The 23,927-nt window shown below is 39.6% G+C and overlaps 1 protein-coding gene across 1 annotated transcript in view; it reads left to right on the top strand.

The window, feature by feature from the left end:
- Positions 1 to 13,282, top strand: part of NUDT3 (nudix hydrolase 3) — a 32,909-nt gene extending 19,627 nt beyond the window's left edge. The window contains exons 3-5 of the mRNA XM_063141430.1: positions 6,629 to 6,673; positions 8,260 to 8,344; positions 9,443 to 13,282. Coding sequence (XP_062997500.1) covers positions 6,629 to 6,673; positions 8,260 to 8,344; positions 9,443 to 9,615 — 303 coding nt within the window. The 3' untranslated portion in view covers positions 9,616 to 13,282. The remainder of the gene's footprint in view (positions 1 to 6,628; positions 6,674 to 8,259; positions 8,345 to 9,442) is intronic.
- The last annotated feature ends 10,645 nt before the right edge of the window (positions 13,283 to 23,927 follow it).

Here is a 23,927-nt window from a genome sequence, read left to right as displayed (position 1 = left end):
AATTTTCTCTTTCAATGAACTGGTATAAACCACCTGATCTTACCAGTTCCCTCATTTGAAGTCAAACACTGCAGTTCAAAGTAGTGTTTTTATGCAAAAAAGTACTCACCCCTTATGGTGTGCCTTCCCCCTCCAAACTGTAGCTTTAGGAGAGGGTAATGCAAAATAGTAAGCCCCCAACTCACTTCCTCACCACCTATAGGCTTCTAAACACTTCATGATGTTCCCTTACAAAGCTGCTTAAACACACACACACACACACACACACACACACACACACGGGGTGGGATGGGGTTCAGTTACACATACACATTACATGTAACATCTACTTTTGCCTTTTCACTGCACTTAAACATGAGTTACATGATTATGCAAGCAGCAATTAGGGGTGTTCTCTGGTGAAATTAAGTGTTTCTTACTGTACTTTTGTACAAATGCTAAAGTACAAAATATATGTGTATTGTACCAATTAGAACTAGTGATGTTTAAATTGCAAGGTTCGTTTGCAAAATGCACAAAGCAGTGATTGGGATAGGTTTCATGTAATTAGAATTTACATGATAAATTATCAGGACCAGTTGTCATTTGCTTATAGAAGAACTGTTACTTATGGGTAATTGAAGATAGCCCCATGGATGTGACTAGAACACTGTAATGATTTGTCCTGGTGCAGATATTACATGGACAAATTGGTGTGAGCCTCAGGCTTGTGCACTGTTCCTTCCTCTTTACCTGTGGGGAGAAGTTTTAAAGTTTCTGATTCTGTTCAGAAACAAACTATGTGGTGGTATCTTTGAAAGGCCAGGATATTAACCAGGAACAGATTCTTCTCTGATTAGCAGATGCTATGGTTCACTCACTTTGGAGTTATTACAATCCTCAGGGTCCATGGAAAGCTTTTTCAGGAGTGGATTCAACAACCATTTCCTTCATGGTGGCCAGGACTGCTTCCTCTTATATTGAAGCTAGACATTGTAAGCTAGGTTGGGATAGGTTGAGTAGTCATGGTAGGCCATGCTCCTCTAAGCACCTTGCCCATATCCTCAGGTCACAGCTACTAAAATTAACTGTGTAAAACGTGTAGAGAGTGCCTGCTACTGATTTGCAAAAACCCTAGCATCCACGTTGAGGTGAATATATGCAATGTTATCTTTTAAGTGCTGAGCAATATGTTGCAGTATGCCTCTAAGAATTCCTTCACTTTCTGCTATGTGGTAAAATGAGGTGGGTAACCTTTCTGGGTTTGAGGGCCAAATGCCCATGGGGGGAAGTGATTGTAGGCTGCATACTGGTGGCTGAGGCCAAAGCCAAAAGTGGATGGGACACCCCTTTTCTTTTTCTCTCTTTCTGCTGCTTCATACATTCACCATCCATCCATCCATTCATTCTCTCTTTCTTTCATGCACACAGCCCAGTTCATCCATCGTCTAATGAGTGAACTGCAGATACACACACACACACACACACCAGAAACAGAAAGGGACAACCCTCTTTCCTGTCGCCTTCTTTCTTACATGCACATCGTCATAACCACCCATCCTCCCCTGCCCCATATTCACACGCTTTTCTTCCAACCACATACTTCCTGCATTCACTCACTATTCTTCCATCCACAACCGCCTCTTCACACACTTTCTTTCCATACAGCTCTTCTTTCATCCTGTATGAGGAAAAAAGATGCTTCTCTTTTTCCCACCCTAACAGGCAAAGAAAGTGAACTTACAGCAGACAAAGCACCTGTTCAGACGACACTTCAGGCTCTGGGGTTAGCACAAACCACAACACTTTAAGCCGTGGTTAGAGCCTCTAATCCTGCTGCAGATGGTCTGATTGTGGTTAGTGAGTGTGTAGGGTTTAGCAAAATGCATCATGCAAGGCACCTTAAACCCTGCTGCTTTACCAAAAGCCTTAACTAGCAGGCTTTAAGGTGTCTTTTGAACAGGCCCAAAAAAGGATCAATTTTTCCACTGGCACCTCACTTTCTTTCCATGCTAAACAGGGAAAAAGAGACTTCTCTTTCTTCCACCCTAGCAATCAAGAAAAATAAGCTGCTAGGGCAGGCTTGGCTAGTACTTGATTAAAAAGTGCTTCAAGTGATGTCCAGGGAGCATTGGTGATCATATTGAGCAAAGCCATGGTTGCCCACCTGCTAAAGTTTAACAGGTCTTGAACCCTTTGGAAGAGTTCTGTCACATTGCACACTGTTGATAGAGTAGTGGCAGAGAAGTATTGCTTTTTTCCTGCCATCACTGCCTTGTTGTAGGATTGATAGTGCATTCTGTATTTGGTCAGAGAGAAATAGATGGTAAATTTGAGCAACAAGTCTTCTATTCAAGTCTTCTATTAAAAACCTTAAATTTAGTCTGTTAAATCATATTTATGGACCAATGCTAAATTCAAGTGATGAATGTGAAAATAGTGGAATACATCTGGAATATCTGAGACCATTCTGTCTTTGTACTGTTGCTGGGTTAATAAATTACTTTTTTCTATTAAATTTCTTAGGAAACACGACTTCTGTGTCATAGGTTTCTTTAAATCTAGTTATTTTTGAGCAACTCTTGGTTGGTTGTGTAGGTGCCAAAGCAGGTGGGGTCAAAGCCAAAATTGGTGGGACCACACTTACTATCTCTCAAGCGTGTCACATGGATTCATATATAACTTAACTTAAACATGCCTGCAGATATCCCCTATGCACTGCAATTAGTATTTTCCCAAGCCTAATTGCAGCACTAGGCGACTTTTGGCGGTAGTTGCAACGCATTGCAAGGGTTAAAAGTCCCCATCTATGACCCACTCCAAGTTGTGTGTCCTGCCTCCCTCCACCTGGTGGCAATTTAGACTTGAAAAAAAGCCTCCCAGTGGTTTTATTTTCCTAAGCCTTGTAGCTGTGGGGGTGGGGTGGGAGGATTTGGAGGCTCTGCAAGCCAGATGACCAGAGGTTTCCCACTCATGTTCTAGCAGCTTCAGTAAATATGATCAAGTGCCCTGAGCAGTTAAGGTAGAATAATATTGGATAGGGGGGAAATCCTCTCTGAGGAATTCAAGGATCAAAAAGCTTATAAATTAACCGTATAAACAATTCTCCTATAAACAACGGTTAATAAATATAAAACGTAATCCCTAAAATATTTCTGTTACACAAGTATCTCATTCCTTTAACCTTCAGTCTAGAGTTTCTTGAGCTTAATGAAGTTCACACAGTCAATGAATCCATCATTTACCAGCATTAAAGGTGCTAAGACTTGAACAAAGAAGATCATAATTATTCATCAGGCTGACTGTCAAACAAAGTTGCTGTACTCTTACTGAAGACATATGAGCAAGGAAATTACAGATCGGGTGAATTCAAAGGTACCTGTCAGTTTATAATAAACAACCCAAATCCCAGATGCTGAGTTTATCTCGTCTCGAGTAGTACTCACCATCGAAAAAGCAGCAAGTGATCACAGAGGTCACCGAAATAAGGAGAGATGCCAGAAGTAAAGCTCTTGGCCAGAATAAAGCCCCTGATTATGCTTTTTGGCTCTGGTAAATGGTCTTGCCTAATGGCTGGTTTTCTGAAGTAATGCTCTAGTGTGGTGTTGGTGTTTTAGCTGTTGAAGGGTTTTTAATTCTGGATACAATTTGTCCACCTTCACTCCCTGTTTCCTGGGAAGGATAGGGAGGCTTGCCTGCAATTATGGTCATCTAGGCAGTGGATTAGCATCCGCTTCCCTCTCAATGGTACTCTAAAATTGAGCTTTTTCTTTAGGTATAAACAGAATACGTTGAGAACTTACAAGGATTTGCTGAGGGAAATGGAGCTCTCTTTTCCCTGAAGCAATTATGGGGTGAAGAATGACAGAGAGGGCTTCCATACTAAGATGCATAGCATGTGGAGCAAATGGCTTCACCCTCTGATAGAACTCTGGGGGAGAGTTTGGAGGTAAATGTGCAGCAAGTTGCCAAGCTAGCCTCTGGCTCAAGCTGTAACTTAGAAGACGTCCCGCCCAACCACACAACCAGGCAGTCTAGGATAGTTCCTTCATAGGTGACAGTAAATAGGACACTCTGACACCAATTTCTACCCCGCATTAGCTTTGTTTCCAGTGCTCTGTTCCTATGGGACGTCTTTGCACATGCACAGTTTGTTTTTTAAGTTGTTTTTTTATAGCGTCTCAAAAAAGCAAGAAAGCCTGAGTATGTTGAAAACCCCTATCTTGTCAGTGGATGGCCTAATTTTGCTATTTTACTGGTTGGCATTGGGTCACCAAGTTTGGCCCAATGGAACTATCAAGCAATGATGATCATTGGAAGAAATTTGACATCCAGTGTTATAGAAATGCAGTATGGCTTGTTGTACAGAGCTACTTTAAATTTAATATGATCCTCCAAACTTCTGCAACCTATTTTTCAACTGATAAGCTATTGTTGAATTATAATGCTTAAAGCACCTGAAATGATCTACTTCCATTTAAAAAAAATCACAATACTTAAAATACACAGCCAAAATATTCTGCGAGTTTTTGAATTCTCAGATTCCAGAGCCAAACTGGGATTTGATGTGGCAACAACAATCCACTGTATTGGCCTTCATATGGGAGTCTTCAGTCAAATTGGTCCATAGATGGCAATTCAGCTCGGTTAGTCTACTTTTCATCATTAACCATTTTTCCTCCAATTGATGGGAGGGGTTGCAAAGAATGAGATCTTTGTGTCTTATGAAATGATCATGCCCAAAGGACATCAGGTATTGAACACTAGTATTTAGCAAAGTCTCAGATATAGTGCAATGTTCTGTTAGCCTTGAACCCTTTCCAACAGCTCTGTCAATTGTCAAAGTTCCCCAGAACCAGCCCATATATAAAGAATTAGCTAAATTCCTGTCGACTGGAAATACCCAAACACTGGAAAAACAAAATGACTACACAAGTAAACTTTACCAGGATATGGCAGATAGCCCTTGTGGAAAAACTAGTGCATCAAGATAGTCTGGCAAGACAGGTCATTAAACAAGACCATTTTCTCGAAACCTGGTACCCATTTTTTTTTTACTTGTATTAATAAAGGAGTGCTGCAACTATTGCCTGTAAAGGTTCAAAGCTCTTTCTGGAATGATGTATTTTCTTCGGTAACAAGGAATTTAATGAGATGCATCTGGTCAGGATAACAATTCACCTATATATATATACACACACACACACACACACACACACTTGTTAATGTTTAATTGTTTTTTTATTCAATGTTTATTGTACATACTTTATTACTCTTTGTATATGTGCATTTATCTGTATTTTTGGGGCAATGTGTGGCAGCTAATTTTTTAGTTCAGAACATAAGAAATGCCCTGCTGGATCAGACCAAGGTTCCATCTGGTCCAGCACTCTGTTCAAACAGTGGCCAACCAACTGCTGACCAGGGACCAACAAAACAGGACATTGTGCGACAGCACCCTCCCATCCATGTTCTTCAGCAACTGGTGCACACGGGGTTACTTCCTTGAGTACTGGAGATAGCACACAACTATCAGGGCTAGTAGCCATTGATAGCCTTTGCCTACAGGAATTTATTCAACCCCCTTTTAAAGTCATCCAAATTGATGGCCATCACTACATCTTGCAGTAGTGAGTTCCATAATTTAACTATGTGCTGTTCTGTGAAGGGAGACAGATCTGACCCATGGGGTGCAACCCCCTGGGAAATTCTTCTGTACAAACCACAATAAAATGAAAGGGAGCTACAGAAGTGCAGTACTGTGATTTGCATAGCTCCAATTAATTTCAATAAGGCTTCTTTAGGAGAATTTCTTAATGGATTGCACGTTGTGTTAATTCTGTATGCCATTTGGATTTTCTGACATGGGTACCAAAATGACTTGGCCCAGAACTATTTTAATGTGAGCATATTGATGGAAGAGTGAAAGTTTTTTATAATGCAGCCGGAGCTTGGAACAGTTCTTTTACATTTTCCTTTTATTTGATGAGGACTAATGCATGGGTCTTGATTTGTAAATTCAGTTCCACTTAAACATCAAGTGGTAGACATTCTTAATGTATTCATTTATGGACCGAATATGCAGTTATTTCAGCCTTGCTACTAGTATTATTTTCATAGAAATGGACACTTGCACTATTCCCCCTTTTGTATATAAACAAATCAGTCAAAAGGCCAAATTACATGTGACATGGGATGGGAGAACATGATTGAATCGCCCACAGTCTTTTTTTTTAAGCATAAAAGCAGCCATGGGCTGTTTAGAGCCATGATGTTGGAAGAGAGGATGTTTAAACCTTCCTGCAATGGAAGAGAGGTGGCTTAACCTTAGACAGAAATCCTCCTCCCCCCAGTTTTGTTGTTCACTCAACTGAGGGAAAATACATTCATGATTACAGGTACTTGTCTCTTTTTTTTATGTTGTGAGACTATTAGCAGCTTTGGGGGGCAATTCTGACCTTGAAGTGTTAGTACTGCACGTGCTAGTATAAACCATTGCCCTCACAGGTGTGTTTGAAAAAGGTGTTGGAAGTCTGATAATAGATCTTTGGCATCACATGTAATTTGGCCCCTTCTGAAAGAAGGAAATAAGCTGAGCTGTAGCTTATAACAGTAAATGTGTTTTTTCTTCTCTTTGAACTTGTCATAGGCTGGAGTGAAAGGGACATTAGGAAGATTAGTAGGAATATTTGAGGTGAGTATAAAAATTGTCAGAGTTGATAAAACATTTTTCTCTTTATGATGTCATGCATATTATTACATGCTTAAAGTCCAAAACTTTACAGCTTCCAGTGGGACAGTAGGATCATTGATCAAATTTCCTCTGATTTGTAGCCTTTTAATAACTTGGCACTGTAAAGCACTAATACTTGCCAAGATGCAGGTGCAAAACTACTTATATGTATTTTCAGTTTATGCTAGAAATGTTTTCATTCATGTTCTGTTTATGAAATTTCTAAATTTCATTAGGTAATCTTGGGAGGTATTGCTCTCAGTGAGGACATTTTTAAGAATGTACCTTTTCCTGCTTCACTCAAAAATAACCTCTAACAGTTGTTGCAGACTTAAGGCAAGATTGCACATCATGCTAAGCCACTCTGAGACTTGTCCGTTACTCCTGACTGTTGTTTGCCTGCTTGGCGGGCTAGCCATGGCTTGTTTCTTTCTCATTCCCTCTCAGTCCTCCTGGCCGTTTTTGAGTCCTTATGAATGCATTTGCTAACTTTTTTTTTTTTAAAAAAAAAGTATAGGGACTTTTTGAGCGACAGCCCCCTGCCCCCCGGGCCCAGATCAGATTGCAAAAAGGAAATAATTATTTGAGCTTTTATGAACATAGGAACAAGTTTGCAGTTTAATGGGAGGACATCTTGTATAAGACTGTCTATCTGCTGTTCAGCCAAGCATGCTGATATAACCTTCTTGTCAATGTCCTTGTCAATTTCATCTGCCACTTCTGGTCTTCCCTTACTAGCTAACATCTTTTTTTAAAAAAGGCTGTTTCATGTTCTACTGAAGTAACAACACTTGCCCCTAAAGCTCCTTCTTTCTTGCAACTGCCAGCCGCTTTTATCTCTCTCCACAGCTCCCATTTCATGCTCACTGCATCCCTCCACTGGTCTCCATTGTTACCTGTCAGATATACATATGGGTTATAGGGCAATGAGCGAAATCACTAAACATGAAAATTTCAAGACAGAGCAGGGATATGCAAATTTCAAGTTAGACAAATGAGTCAGATTATTAAAAATACTTAAATTTTGTCACAGCTGTAAAACGGAGGGGGAAATTATGCAAAATTCCTAGCTGTGAACATTCAGTCCTGTGCACTTGTGCAGGACCAGATTTTTTTTTTTAATGTATTCAGGACCTGCTTCCGTGGCATTTCTTCAAGATTTCTATATTTAAAAAAATATCCGGAGGCAGAGGGTGTTGAGAAGGAATGACAGAGAATAGCAGTGGCCCATACGAGATTGCAAGAAGTGGCAGCGGGTTTTGCTATTCTTGCTGGGCAGCTCTCTCGCTGTTTCCGATAACCACAATAAAATCTCCCTGCCAGGTTCAGATCTTACAGCAAACCATGCTAAACAACCCTACTATAAGCCATGGATTCTCATGGTGGCTTGTTTGTGAAAAACAACCCATGATGGAAAGACCACTCTTGGGTATGGATGTAATGCTAAGCAGCCTATAATCACAAGCCATTCTGGTATGGCATGTCATGCAAGATGGGTAATTGTGTACCTTACAACCTAACTTTAATGTTGCTCCTCCTCCTTTCAGAACCAGGACAGGAAACACAGAACATACGTTTATGTACTAATTGTCACAGAAGTATTGGAAGACTGGGAGGATTCTGTGAATATTGGTAAGACGTTTACATGCATCCTTGTTCCTGATTCTCTGTAGGAGGATAATAGCTGAATCCTCTTCTTTGTACTATTTTAAGTATTATATATTTATGTGATTTCTTTGGAAATAAAAATGTACAAAACTAGATGGTTGTTTAAAGGAGAGAAAAGCAACCTGAAGTGCTCTTGCATGATTTGGAAACTCCTGTCAAATTCTTGGGAATTCCAGCTTTCTTAAAACCATTCTATCATGATTGCCAGGAGAACTTGGTAAAAATACTACACAGTTAGCAATGTTAAAAACTCAGCTTTGTTGTATTTTTATACTGGGAGTGAACATCTTAAATTGTTCATATTCTGTGGGTGTTTGAAAAGGAAATGCACTAATTACACGTCCTATAGCAGTAACAGGCACTCATGTAATTCTTAAACATGCAAGTATTTTTCTTCTCATCCCACACTTCCTCATATCCATATTTTGATTTCGTTTTTGCATGTTCAGTCTATGGACTGCGCACAAACTCTTTGTTTTTTATAGAAAATTAGACATCCTGTAGGATAAAATATTGCTTAGCAAATTACTTCTTACCAAATCAGTTCCCTCCCAGCAACAAATGAACTTACATGTACCTCTTTCTGCTGTGTATCTCACAGTAAGCTTCACAGGCAACACAATAATATACGATTTCCTCTGTAAATCTCTCCTTCTCTCGCCAACTTTTTCTAAAGTGACTGGTTACATTGTATTTTACCAGTATCTTCTTTGCAAAATGCATTATTTCCCATCATCTTACTCTTCATTACATAAAGAAATAAGAAAGTAGATTTTTAAAATTAGGAGTATGCTTGTTACACTAAAGCTTTGCTGTTACAATATATACCTATATTGTGAAGAGCTGGATCATTGTGAAAAGTTGAATCATTGATTTGTTGCATCTTGAAGAGGTGAAAATTCAAATAGAGAATCATTTCTTGGCAATTATCAATGAGTTACTATTTGTTATTGCCGTACAGTTGCACTTGAAACAAACAATTTGTCTGTGGATTTTTTTATAGAAGGGGTGGTATTGCTTTGCCGTATTGCTAACTTTCCCCCCTCTCTGTTTTATCTACAGGAAGGAAAAGGGAATGGTTTAAGATAGATGATGCCATAAAAGTTCTGCAGTATCACAAACCTGTGCAGGCCTCATATTTTGAAACCTTGAGGCAAGGCTATTTGGCGAACAACGGCACTCCTGTTGTCACCACATCATTCTCAAATGAGAGCGCACTGTCTGACATCAGATGACTGAAGATTTCCTATAAGAGAAATAGATTTTGAAAAGTAGACTGAAACGCGGATTTCCCTTCTTCCCCTCTTCTCGCCGCTTTCACATGCTTCGTCTGTCAAACAAGACATGTGCAGCAGCCTTTGGCAGTGCAAATGTTTGAGTGTTGCATTCTAGTGCAAAGTGGGGTTTTCTTGCTTTTTCTTGGATATGTATTTTGTAAAACACATCTTGTGCATGAAGTGCCCCTTCCCTATTAACAACATTTTGACAACCTGAAGAGCAAGGCTGCTAGCTTCACTTACGCCTTGTCTTCTGAAATGTTCCTGTGTGTTGTCCAGCCATAGCCAGACTTCTAATATTTTCAGTTACAGAAGGCTGCAAATGTGAGATCAGTCCTTTACGTCTTAGATTTTGTACAGTAAGGTGCCGTTGAGATCCGTGTGGTGGCCACTTTCTCAGCTCATGCATGTAACCTTTTTTTTAGATTGAGAAATCTAACACTTTGATTTTGCAGGATTTTTTTTTAAAAAAACCATGGGCTACTTCTATAAAGGAGGGCTTCATAATCTTGTTTGCCTTGTTTTTTAAAAGAAACTTTTTGTGACAGTGCTGGTGGCTGGGCCAGATTGACTCCCTGCACCCCACTCCCTGACCTAAAGTTATTATAGTAGTGACACTTGAAGGAGAAGGCCAAGTTACAATCACTTGCGGACATCCCTGGTGCTCCGTTCTTTCTACAGTTTCAGCCAATATGTCATCTTCTGACAATGGACAGAAGCACAAGGAATTGGTCACCACTTACTCAAAAGCATATGGCCTCAGAAACTAAATGAATTCCAGCCTCAATAAATAGGAATCAGGGATTCAAAATGAGTTTAAAAACTAATGAACCGGAGCATCAAGCACCAATGCTTTCTGCTGGTGTGGAATTCTTTCTCTTCCTGCTGCATACTGCTGATACTTTTTCTTGTCCACATGCCTTACACTATACTGAACTGGATATTGTAATTTGTGCTAAAGCATTGGATTATACTTTGAGTGTTACTGCATGGTGGGACAGTCACATTGGGTCCCTGAAAAGAACTCCCAGGGGAAAACGTCAGGTGTCCAACCTCCTTTGTCTGTAGCATTACAGCACTTGTAAATGCACCACAGAGCATGCACAAAATTGTAAACTTTATCCCTCAGTGGCAAAGGTACAACTGGCTCCCAAGCAGAAATGCTGGTGTGGAGAACTGTGTCATTTTAATAGGATAGTTAACCTGATGCATCGGCACGTCACATTTTTGTTTCTATTGATGTATGTTTCATGCTGTCTTGATTTGCCAACAGTGTTGTCTAGTTGGGAGACTTTGGAAAGGGCTGTGGGAGGGGGTGGGATTGGGAAGGTTTGGGGAGGGGCATTAGTTAATCCCTGGCTTGGGACAGGACCTAGTTGCTATATTTGGTGACTACTTCTTTGTCAGAGTATAGCCAAGATGTGAAATTAAATCTGCAGTACTCTTATTTAACTGATCATTCTGTGATCACAAAAATATCCTTAAACAGTCATGCAGCCTGAAGTAAAGAACATTTGTATACTTCCTACTTTGGAAAGTTGCTGTGAAATTCAAGATCCAATTTTATTTCTTTGCTTGAATTCCCTACTTTCAGTGAATGGAATAGCATTCCATAGTATGGGATCACTAATGTCAAAAGCTTTACCCAGGAGAAGGCTGAGAGGCATTTTTCAAGAAGTGGCTTAAACTTGAACATCTAGAACAAATCTGAAATTATGCTATGCCACTTCACTGCCCTTCATCTTAAAAATCAAACAATAAACAATTAACTACAAAGGGCTTGACTAGTGTCTTGAAATGTATAATATGATTTCTCCTACTAAGGTGTATGTGGCACTTGCCAATATAGCAAACTGTTGCCTTCAGCTAAAGGTCTTTTGTCTCATTGAATAGATTAGGACATGAACGTTTGTTTAAAAGAGAACTGAGAGTCCTGAAAGGGTGACTGCAGTTTTAATATCTACAGCATGCACACTTTTTAAAAACTCTAAAATGTTTTATAGGGCTGTTAAACTGACAATTTAGGATAGAATATTGTTAATGATTTGCTAACAGCTTTTTTTGAGGGGGGGAGGGGGGATGTCAGGAAAAATAAATTGTGCCAAGGAAGTAGTTAATGTGGGATGGATTGATGCTGTTTATGCAACTGCATTGAGTGGCCGATGTTTGCCTTCTAAACTGGAAATGGAAGATGCAGCTCTTGGGTACAGATAGTCTGGATTCTTCAATTGTGTATTTTAACTTAGTCCTCACTCCTGTTTACTAAACCCCACATTTTCACTGCTTTTAATGCACTAGAGTTCACAGCTTTCCCAATATCTCAGGGTATTCTGTAATAAATGAGACATGAAACTACTTAGTAATTTAAATGGAATTATCACATCAACTCACCTTTTCAGAGCATGTATAATTACACTGGAACATCCTGCATTGGCAGACCATACATCTAAAAATAAGTAGTGGGTGTTTTCTATTCAAATGCAATCCAGTGCTAAGTAGGTAGACTGAGCCTTGGTTTAGAGTGAAAACATCTTAAACCGTCAGTTAATTTAGACTTCATGCTGGGCTTCAACATAACAGGCAACTTTCTTTGGTTGTTATTTGCAAAACTCTTAGATTTATTTACTATAATCAAGGAGGAAAGTAAAATGTGCTTAATAGTCCATTCTTTCCCTACAATAAGATTTAGATTCAAATCAAACTGGGCATCAAATATTGTGAAGACTATATATGTGCCCTTCACTCACCTCTTTTGTGTGTCCCATGGAAATTGGGAACCCCAGCTTTCATTTTTATATTAAAATTTCTAGTTCTTGCAGTGTAGAGAGAGGAGGTTGAATATTTGAATGCAAAAATTTGCTGAACTTGTACACTTCTTGATTTAGACAAATGCTGGTACGGCATGAACATTCTTGCAGATTCACATATACATATTTACAAATACTTACAAGTTCAGATTTGGTGCTTTCTTTTCATTTAGATGAGATCTAGGTGGGCCTTTGCATTATGTGTACAATGTATCAGCCCTTCTTAATTCAGGGTTGACTGTGCTGCTTAAAACTATTTTTGGCACTGAGTTTGCACATAACTGCTGGGTAATCTTAGTGAATCTGAAATGTAGCATTGTGAGTGAGAGTGTACAACCTCTGCTAGATTTTCCAGTATGGAGAGAAATGGATTTTCTTTGCTAGGAGGACGAAATCACTTCAGGCTTTCTGCAGTTATATCTGCCATCCTGTTGCGTAAAATGCAGTAGTGATTTTCCAATGGCATCCCTTATGTGTTTTCAGTGTTCATAGATTAGAATGTGTGTGATGTAGAGTAAATAGAATATCCTGGAGTATTTTGATGTATCTATTACTCTTTGGGGGTTTAACCTTGAATTAGCTCCCATTAGATCTTCTAAAAATTGAGAAATCATCTTTGTATGAAGAGTTTAGCCTGAAGTTACCTTCATGATTTTAGATGCAGCATAGTTTTTATTTTCCAAAAAGCATTGTATTTGTTGTTAGCCATATTCCTATAATCTCAACCCTCTGTCTCCAGCCTCCATTTCCCTCTCAAAAAGCTCATTTTGTTTACTAGTTTAAAAATCTGCCAATAAAAATAATGGAGTGCCATGCTATGCTAGTTAGTGGTTTGTCAGTGGAAATAGAGATAGGTGAGCAGAAAATGGCTTAGTTTATTTCAAAGGAAATTCTAATTTACCCTACCTGTTCCCTACCCCCATGAATACTTAAATGTCTTCCCATGTACCAATCCCTCAGCTACATTTGCTTTGTTGATGTGTCAGGTGGCACCAGCAGACTGTGTGGTTGGAAAGTGAGCCAGTCTCTTCCCCTCCCTTTTCAGGCTTTTGATGTGTTGCATAGCCATCAATAGCTCTGGGATGTGTAGTTTTCTCAAAGGCTACCAGAGGAGAGGAAAGAGAGACTTCTGTTGCTTCTGTCATCCCATAGCTTGCTACATCCAGCCATGCTAGAATAGAAGGAAAGAAGGGTGTCTGGGGACAGGAGAGTTACTGAGGGAAATTAAAATTAAAATCTGAGCCAGAGAGAAATTTGGGAGCTGTGATACTTTCCTCGCAATTGAGGTGAGCTTGAAGCTCATACATCTGAGCCCGGAAGTATAATAAGTTCAGCACTATTTGCAAGTGGGGTGATATGTTTAATGGAAGTAAGAGAATTGGTTAGGCTTAATCCAAAATCCTACTAGATCATTACCTGAATCTGAAATTGAGCTACTCTTAAGCATGAGAAATAGGGTGTCTACTAGTGAAAATTCTAGGAACATTTGTGTGGTAGTGACTTTGAATATGCCTGTTTTCTGATGTTAAAAGTGCAGCTTGTTCTGAAGGGGGCTAATGATTTCAATCAAATATTGTGCATATTTCTTAATACTTTGCCTGGTTTTGTATCTGTCAACATAGCTGTCTCCAGGCACTGGACTTTGTGCTCAGGAGGGCAGGGGAGGCAAGAGAGATGGTAGTGTTGTGGGCCTATTTTACACTGGAGGGGTATGTATGTATTACTTAAATCTCTGTAATAAAGAAGCTGCTTTTGAGTACAGTTTGCCACTTTTCATGACAACAGAATTTATTAGAACTGCTAGTATTTAATTTTCCCAGAACAATTGTTTTCTCAGTATGAATGCTGAATTCACCTCATAGTGTACCTGACATTTAGTATTTCATGTTTATGTTTGGTAAATAATTTCAGTCCTTTTCAAAAACAAGCAACCTCATGGATTGGGTATACTTTTTTATTATTTAAAAGCCAGCATTTAAACATTATCATCAAATCAGGTTTGTTACAGTAGAATTCTGGAGGAGAGGCCACCAGTTCTACTTTAGGTTTGTGAACTTGATGTGCCACATTACTAATCAACTATCATATCCAACCACTTTTGTTTGGCCTTATTAAGAAGAAGTAGGATAATTTAGATGTCTGAATTTGCAGGAAGAAAAGGTGGTTCCAGAATCCTTCCATCTCAGGTTTTATTTACTACTAAATTTACTACTATTGGCTACTGTCTATGATAGAGGATGCATTAAATTTAAGGCCAACTCTGTCAAATGTTACAACTGTGCCCTTTCACATGGAAAGAAGTAGGCTTTTATATTCACTCCACAAACCTGGCATCTCTATTGGGCAGTATAAAACAATGGGGAAAGGACTAGTGCAGTCTGACAATGTTTTTAGTGTTTTGCTTTCATGTGCTGATTTCAATGCATTCTTCATATGGGAGGTTAAGCAGGGATTCCTTCCTATGGATTAGAGCTGAATTCTTCCAAGCATTTGTCTCATGTCCAGATATTATATTTTAGAGTGCCCTCTGAGAAATGAAACTGTCAAAATGGGCAGCTAACTTGAGAATGGCAGGGTGTTGCTATTTTGGGACATGAAGTTCAATAACATATACGTCAAATGGCAACTATGGGATTTGGCCCCAAGATGAACTCCTGCCCCTTCTTAATGCTGTTGCTGTCAGCAAGGCAAAGCAGGAGATGATAACATTGGGCTCTGTGGACCATATGATGTGTGAATAGGAAGGACGTTAATTATTTCCTAATGCCTATTAATATGGATATTCTCCTAAATTAGTTTGTTTAAATTAAAAGAAAGAAATTAACAACTCCTTTGCTGGACATAAGAAAGTAAACAATTCCTCTGCTGTCTTTTATGCCACCAAATGTACAGTGCTGCCAAATTGTTCAGTTCAAGATATGTCAATGTCTTCTGTCTGTTCCTAGGTTTCATGAGGCTGGGATCAACGAGTACCAGTTCTACATTCATTGTGATGCTAGGTAGTTTCACAACTATGGGCAGAGCCTGTAGCTCAGTGATAAAGCATATACTTCGCATACTGAAGGTCCCAGGTTCAATATGAACATATTTGTTTAAAGGAACTTGTGCAATGTGGCTGTGAAAGACTCCACCTGAAGAGTAGAGGATATTGGGCTACATGCACCAAAAATCTGACTTGGTACGATGCAGCTTCATATATGTTCTGACTCAGAATTCCACATGTAAACTGCAGTTACCAGCTTAGCCTTCTATATATTTTGTTCAGGCTGATATAAAAGTGACAGGTCAGTTGTTTAGGCATGTTGCTTTACAGTTTAGAGTATTTGCAATACAGATATATGTTCTGGTTTCAAAATCCATATAATGTAATATCTTTATTAGATCAGCTCAACGATCACAAAAATGTGTAAGTTTTTGAGATTTCCAGATTTCTTCCAGCAAGATGATACAAAGAAGCAGGTTGGCCAGAGGGTGGGGGTGGGGGGTGGGGAATAGAAGCGAGGGGTGGCGGGAAATATGGAGTAGATGTTGTAGTCAAGATGTCTGCCTGGTCAGAATCTTAAGATAATAAAAGATGGAAGTTTTCACATTTTTGACCTGATAAAGATATTACACTATATGGATTTTGATATTTTTTTTCTTATGGCCAAAACAGCTGCCTTTGCTTTTTGTACATTTAACATTGGAAGGAATATGGTTTGATAACATCACTTGCAATATGTGGACACACATGCACATCTTTTTAAACTGCAGTTCCTGTTCATCTTTAAACTGCATTTCCCCTCTCTATTTTCTTCCCCTAATTTCATGTAAAAGAAAATGCATACACTCTTGCAAATGTATTGAATGGAAATGATTGTAGATCTTTCTGTAAGGCAACTAGTGCCTGGCCCTCCTGGAATCCCAGTCTGACCAAAAAAATCATACATTTCGCTTAGAGTCCACCACAGAATGGGAAATAGCATCTGGAATATTCAATAAAATCTCTCTCACACACACACCCTTTAGCTCTTTCTTACTAGGGGTAAATCCTTTTTGGCATTCAATGTCAGCAATAGTAATTGGGTGAATATTTTGATTCAGAATAAATTGCTTTAATACAAATAGAATATAAGATCGGTGATTAAAGGATGGTGAAAGATGATGCGTGGCTTTTCATGTAGGATGTTTATGGTCTTTCCAGAGGCTCAATCAATGCATGCCCCAGCCACACTGTAACCTTTCATGACACTCACTCTCACAAGCACAATAGGTGGGAGTGCTCAACGTTCTTTTTTAAAAGTTCACAGAATGATCGTGCATTCCTATTCCCACATAAAACACACACAAGCAAGCATGGCTAGATAAGAATTCCTGCACTGGAGTTGGATGGCCCTAAGTGTTAAAACTAAAAAAGTCCTAAAATGGTGCAGGCATGAGGCAAGAAGAAACTCACTAACTGCATCACAAGTGATATCTAGAAGGTGCTTATAATATGTCTGTGCATCCAGCAATAAGAATGTGCATTGCAGGTGAAGAATGGGATGTTTCCAAACATAAGATATTACAGTTTGTGGACTGAGTAATACAACGCTACTTACAGAAGCACGGTCTTGAGAAAAAGCTTGAAAGCCTGCAGAGCAAAAGATTAACATGCACAAATGACTGATTTCATAGAAAGGCCTTGAACGGTCCCAAGCTATTCAGGAGGTAATGGTTGACTCCTTAGATTAGAAAAGCAAGTCTGCACTAGAATTTCAAGCTATGAGATTCTATTTTAATAGAAAAATGGGCAGCATGACATTAACTCTCATATACAGTTTGTTAAAGCAGCACACTTTTAATAGGGACCATCACTTCTGTATCAGGTAACTGAAGTTAGGCCTCATCTTCTAAAGGTGGTAGAATGCTGAAGTGGTAGACTCAATTGTATCACTAAGGCCTTAGCTCAGTGGTTCCCTAAGTGGGCGGTACTGCCCCCTTGGGGGCGGTGGGATTGCATAGGGGGGCGTTAAGAGGCAGGGGGCAGCAGTGGGGCACTTGAGGTGGTCTTTTCCGAGAAGCGCCTCTCCAGAAGGTCTTAAAACCGAGGGACATTTTTATGGGAGAAGGTAGTTTGGTCCCAAGCCATATAAGGAAGAATCCACACATGTATTAATACTGTTTAAGAAGAGTCCTTTTAACGGTGAATTGAAATGTTTCAAAAGCACCAAAATGCTAATGAAGAGACATACCCTGCTTGGTGTGCCACGCCACGCCAGCTCCAAAACAGAGGCATTTGCTTTCTTTTCCCTCCCTCTCTCAGTAGGGGGCACTGGGCATGAGTTTGTGGAACCATGGGGGCGGTTACCTGAAAAAGTTTGGGAACCACTGCCTTAGCTAGACCTAAGGTTTATTCCGGGAACATCCCAGGGTCATCCCTTTTCATGTAAATGACACACAGGGGATCCCGGGAGTAGGCAGAGACGACCCCGGGATAAACCTTAGGTCTAGCTAAGGCCTAAGACTGCAGGTTGGAGAGTGCTATTTTGGAATGTTTCCCTTTCTAAAAAGCTCCCTAAAGTTAAAACACTAGCATATTGGTGGGAGGGAGGGGTTCTATCTTAGCCTCTTCCCTGATGTGCTAGTTTTTCTGCTGTGGCAAGGTAGAGATTTCCCCATCACCTGAAGTCTGAAATTATATAGTCCATTCTGCCACTTGACTACCATCTCATTCTACTGCATATGTAAATCAGACTTTACAGTGCAATCTTATACATGTCTGCTTTGATGTAAGACCCATTGGGTAAGGGTGTGGAGTAGGAGTGTCAAGCCTCAGGTGTGCAGGCTGAACCTGGACCATCTGGAGTCCCAATCCGGTCCTCCAAGTGGCCATTCTCCCTTCTCTCTGGCCTCTTACCTAGGCCACCAAGAGTTTCCCAGTTTTAGAATAGTTTCCCCCCATTCTAAAAGATTGAAATGCTTCTCGTTAAGGCTTAAGTTACTAGCAGTAAGAGCTTTAACTAAAATATGGTGGTGTTTTAGCCTTGCCCCCTTTGCTTTTGTCTCTGCCTTCTACTGGAATGTCCCCCCCCCCCCCGTCCTGTCCCCCAGCTTCTCCGAAATTTCATTCAGCCCACGGGCTGAAAGAGGTTTGACACCCCTGAGGTATAGGATTACAATTTTTGGCATATAAATGAGATTTATAATGTGTTCCCTTGCAGGAACCTGAAAGTGAACTCTGAGATGATTATGAAGCCTTCTTAAAAAGACCTGTTTATAAAAACAAAACAAAAAATACCACCCAACCCCATTAATTCTAAAGACATTTTAAGTAAGAACTTTTCCTTTTGAAGTGACAATCTTTTCATCGATGATTCTCTTTTTAATGTATAGGGATTATCTTGAAATGTTTGAGATTTGATTCCCATGTGAATGAACATGATGTTTGAGACAGCACAAGTCTGTTAACATTTAAGTGCTTATGTTTCTGGTGGGTTTGACTTTATGCAAGCCACCCACGTGGTGAGCTGGCTTTTGGTACTAATCTGTCTTTTGTAAATTGCTTTTATCTGTGGAAGCTGATGTAGAATGTACAATACTGTTAACTGGAATGGAGAGTGACCTTTACCGTGGATTTTAATATTTTCCCACTAGTGTCAAAGGTCCCATTTTATGTCTGTAGTTGACAGAGCCCACCAAGGACATGAAAACTTTGAAGCTGGTATTCTGGTTAGAGTAACATTAGGGACTTTGCCGCTGAATTTGGACCAGGGCATTGTTTGTGGGTGTATGTATTAAGTCTCCAAAAGGTGCTCTTTTAACTGAGCCTTAATGCAAAAACTACACCAGCAAAATATTAAATATCTAGAGACCTGTTCTCATGAAATCTCTGTTGGGTGCCAAATGATAGCCAAAAGGCTCTTTTAGTAAAACTGCACAAATATGTTTTCAGTGGACCTGATTTGAGCACAAAACATATTAAACATGTTCATCATTCCTTATGAAACCAAGACCAAAATGTGTTTCTCAGTGACAGCAAATCCATCCTCCTAACTGGCTCTTGCTTATCTATGACTGTGCCTAAAATATATTTGAACAATAATGTAGAGCAGTGGGTTGCAAGGTCAGTACATATTGTCACTTTTTCTAGGTATCTTTTCAGTAGACAAATTAATTCTAAATTCTCTAAGCATGGTTTTGGTATGAGATTTTCTAACAACTGATAGAACTGGAAAAATAGTGTGCAAAATACTATGTGTGTGTATATGCGTGTTTAACAAAGAATAAATTGAATGAAGTATGTTGCATTTGAGGGGCAGATTTTGGTTCAAACCTGTGTTTTAAGAGTATCTTGAACACTTGATGTGTGTTTAATGTTGCATTCTGTTCAGTGCTCTTGTGCACTGAACAGAAAGGCTTAATTTTGTTTATGTCTAGCTACCCATGGTTTTCAGTTTTCTCATTAGGTGTAAAAGTCTCCTTTTGCTCTAGTTTCAACTGTTTGTTTTTTAATCCCCATTCAACTCCTTTAAACAAAATTTTGTCTAATACTGAATCAGTATGAATCATCATAATGCAATGGACCTAAGCAGGATGATGATCATTTCCTTCAACTGAGGAGCTGGGCCCTATTATCAATACTGAGTTGTTTTCTTCCTCAAAATCCATTGGATATAAGAGATGTGAGCCAAAAGAAATATCACTGGGTTTTTTTTATTGGCACTCTTTAATTTGACACATGTAGGTTATATTCAAATACTGCCAACCAATAAACACACCCATATTTAACATACAGTTTTATTTACTGTGTGGCCTCTCTTCTTTCTAAAGCCTCTTTTCAAATGTGTGAAATTATACACATTTGCAGGGCAGAAATAGGATCCTACATGGGGTGTGTGGGACAAATTTGTGAATCTGGTAAGGAAGGGACTTTATGTATTATTGTCTGCGTACGAAGTATAATCATTTGCATATTTTCCAGGCTTTGTTCCTCCAGCTGGCACTTCTGTTCTGGAGAAACTTTGTTTCCCAAATTTTATTTTAGAGGAGTAGTAAAACAGAAGGTTTTTTGTTTTTGTTTTTTAAAAAACGGGTTCCATGTTTCAGATTAAAGTTAAAGGGGTGGGGGGTCTGGGCTTTGAAAAGATTGAAGGTCACTAATGTAATCATTATGTAAGTATATCAGTAGAGAAGTCATGGCCTTATTCAATGTCTTAAACTGCACTGCATTCTCACTTTGAACTGTTACAATCTGTACTGATAAAGCTTCCAAATTGTTGTGTATTCGGTTCTTGCTGATTGTCCCTTCTTCACAGTGCTTTGCACTTCCTTGAAGTTACTTCACAAAGAAGAAATCAGGGCTGCAGATCTTGAGCCCACTTAATGGAAATGATTCCCACTGAACTCAGTGGGACTTCACTTCCATTTTAATGTTCAGAGGATTGGCTGCTCTGTGTGCGTGCGCATGCACATGTGTGTCTGCACATGCACAATATTCCTTGAATGTGAACTGCATGCATTTATTTCACTCTGTATACATGGCAAGGATCTGTGATTGCGCACAGCTCCCTGGTGTGTATGCATGCTGGTGTGCTTCAGGCATTAGTGCATGCTCTGTGACTTGTGCTGTGTTTGAAAAAACAATGTTCATACTCAAAACAAAAGAACTGAGAACTGGGAAAGAGGCCAAGGACAAAAGCCAAGATAATCCGGGGGTGAGGCGAAGCAATTACACATGAATGATCTTCACTATTAGGGTTATGGGGTTTAGCTACATGTAGCATGGCATTGTCAAAAGAACATTCCCTCCTGCAACTCATTTCAGTAGTGTGCGGCTGGATAAAAATAATTGTGTGTCTGTGGCCCTATTGCTTTGCATGTGATGTAGAACTACCACACTGTATTAATGTTGTAGTGCCTTCCTTGGAGAATGTATCAGAGAACTCTGATGATTAGTTTTCAGTAGTGGAAATAAGAGTGTCTTGTAAATACCAATGCATTGCAGAGTTAGAGGAACATGTTAGATGATACTGCCAAGTCTAATACACCAGGGTTAGTTTTGGACAGCATGGGGCCCACAGCAGTTCCATTTTTAGCCATCATGGCTAAGAATAATCATTGATAGACTTCTTTCCCATGAATTACTACTTTCTGCCATAATTTAGGAAAGGAATACAAATTGATGCTGCACCTCTTTGAAAAATTCATATTCTCTCTCTCTCTCTCTCTCTCTCTCTCTCTCTCTGTGTGTGTGTGTGTGTGTAGTGGGAGGGAACAAAATCAGGGGAGGGATTTCCCCAAAGTCAAAATGCTCTTTTTGACAGTGGTTCTCTTAGGAAGATGCAGTGGGAAGTGATTCAGAAAACTTTTTACTTTAGGCCAGTATTGCCCAAACTAATTTCTCCACTGAACACTTTTGGGCTTGAAATATATTGATGGAACCCATAAATACTGGTTTGGGGGTGGGGGTGGGTGGGTATGGAATAACCCCTGGATAAAGGGGGGGATGTCAGGAAATTTTTGGAGCAAAATAGAAAAAATTAAGCTTATTTTCATACTGAAGGATTGCTATACATAATGCTCAAAAGTGTGCTTGGTGTTTTTTTTTAATTGGTTTTTTCTAAAGTTAGCTTTTGGGGGATGTTTTGTATGCTTATATATTTACAGAACCAAGAGACCTAAAAGCTTACTTATGGAACATAGAGCTGCATCCAAGCCTTAAAAATTAATTTACAGAGCCTAGAGCTTCACCAAAGCCCTAAAAATGAATTCACGAACTGTAGTGTCTTAAAATAAATTTATAGAGCCTAGAGTTGCACCCAAGTTGTAAAAACAACAGCAAACTTTCCTACTGTCTTGCTGACAGTCTAGATGGATTAAAGTTGGCTGCCAAGCTTGAAGGCTGCCTTCCCCCACTTATTACACACACACACACACACTTCAGAAACTAAAAGTAAACACACACACTGTTCAGTTGCCTTCTGCTGCCGCCTATAGAAGAGACTGAGACTTGGCTCCAGACTGTTGACTGAGAGTTTACAGTCGTGTGAAAAAGAAAGTACACCCTCTTGGAACTGTATGATTTTACATATCAGGGCATAATAACAATCATCTGTTCCTTAGCAGGTCTAAAAATTAGGTAAATACAACCTCAGATGAACAACAACACATGACGTATTACACCGTGTCATGATTTATTTAACAGAAATAAAGCCAAAATGGAGAAGTCATGTGTGAAAAAGTAAGTACACCGTTACTGCTTCCATAGGAATTAAGATGCTAAGTAGCAGACAGGTGCTGCTAATCAAATGCCCGTGATTAATTGATCATCAGCAAGTATGACCACCTCTATAAAAGCCAAAGTTTTTTCAGTTTGCTGGTCTGGAGCATCCAGGTGTGTGTTAACACAATGCCAAGTAGGAAAGACATCAGCAATGATCTTAGAGAAGCAATTGCTGCTGCCCATCAATCTGGGAAGGGTTATAAGGCCATTTCCAAACAATTTAAAGTCCATAATTCTACAGTGAGAAAGATGATTCAAAAGTGGAAAACATTCAAGACTATTGCCAATCTTTCCAGGAGAGGACGTCCCAGCAAAATCACCCCAAGGTTAGACCGTGCAATGCTCAGAAACTGCAAAAAACCCAAGAGTTACATCTCAGACTCTATAGGCCTCAGTGAGCATGTTAAATGTTAAAGTTCATGACTGTACAATTAGAAAAAGACCGAACAAGTATAGTTTGTTTGGAAGGGTTGCCAGGAGAAAGCTTCTTCTCTCTAAAAATAACGTGGCAGCACGGCTTAGGTTTGCAAAGTTGCATCTGAACAAACCACAAGACTTCTGGAACAATGTCCTTTGAACAGATGGGACCAAAGTGGAGATGTTTGGCCATAATGCACAGCGCCACGTTTGGCGAAAACCAAACACAGCATATCAGCACAAACACCTCATACCAACTGTCAAGCACGGTGGTGGAGGGATGATGATTTGGGCTTGTTTTGCAGCCACAGGACCTGGGAACCTTGCAGTCATTGAGTCGACCATGAACTCCTCTGTATACCAAAGTATGCTAGAGTCAAATGTGAGGCCATCTGTCCGACAGCTAAAGCTTGGCCGAAATTGGGTCATGCAACAGGACAATGATCTCAAGCACACCAGCAAATCTACAACAGAATGGCTGAAAAAGAAAAGAATCAAGGTGTTGCAATGGCCCAGTCAAAGTCCAGACCTCAACCCGATTGAAATGCTGTGATGGGACTTTAAGAGAGCTGTGCATAAACAAATACCCTCAAACCTCAATGAACTGAAGCAACGTTGTAAAGAAGAGTGGGCCAAAATTCCTCCACAACGATGTGAGAGACTGATAAAGTCATACAGAAAACGATTACTTCACGTTATTGCTGCTAAAGGTGGTTCTACAAGCTATTGAATCAGAAGGTGTACTTACTTTTTCACACATGGTTTCTCCATTTTGGCTTTATTTCTGTTAAATAAATCATGAC

Source organism: Elgaria multicarinata, chromosome 1, assembly GCF_023053635.1.
Source record: "Elgaria multicarinata webbii isolate HBS135686 ecotype San Diego chromosome 1, rElgMul1.1.pri, whole genome shotgun sequence".
In the NCBI taxonomy this organism is placed as follows: domain Eukaryota; kingdom Metazoa; phylum Chordata; class Lepidosauria; order Squamata; family Anguidae; genus Elgaria; species Elgaria multicarinata.
This window is presented reverse-complemented; position numbering and strand designations above follow the sequence as displayed.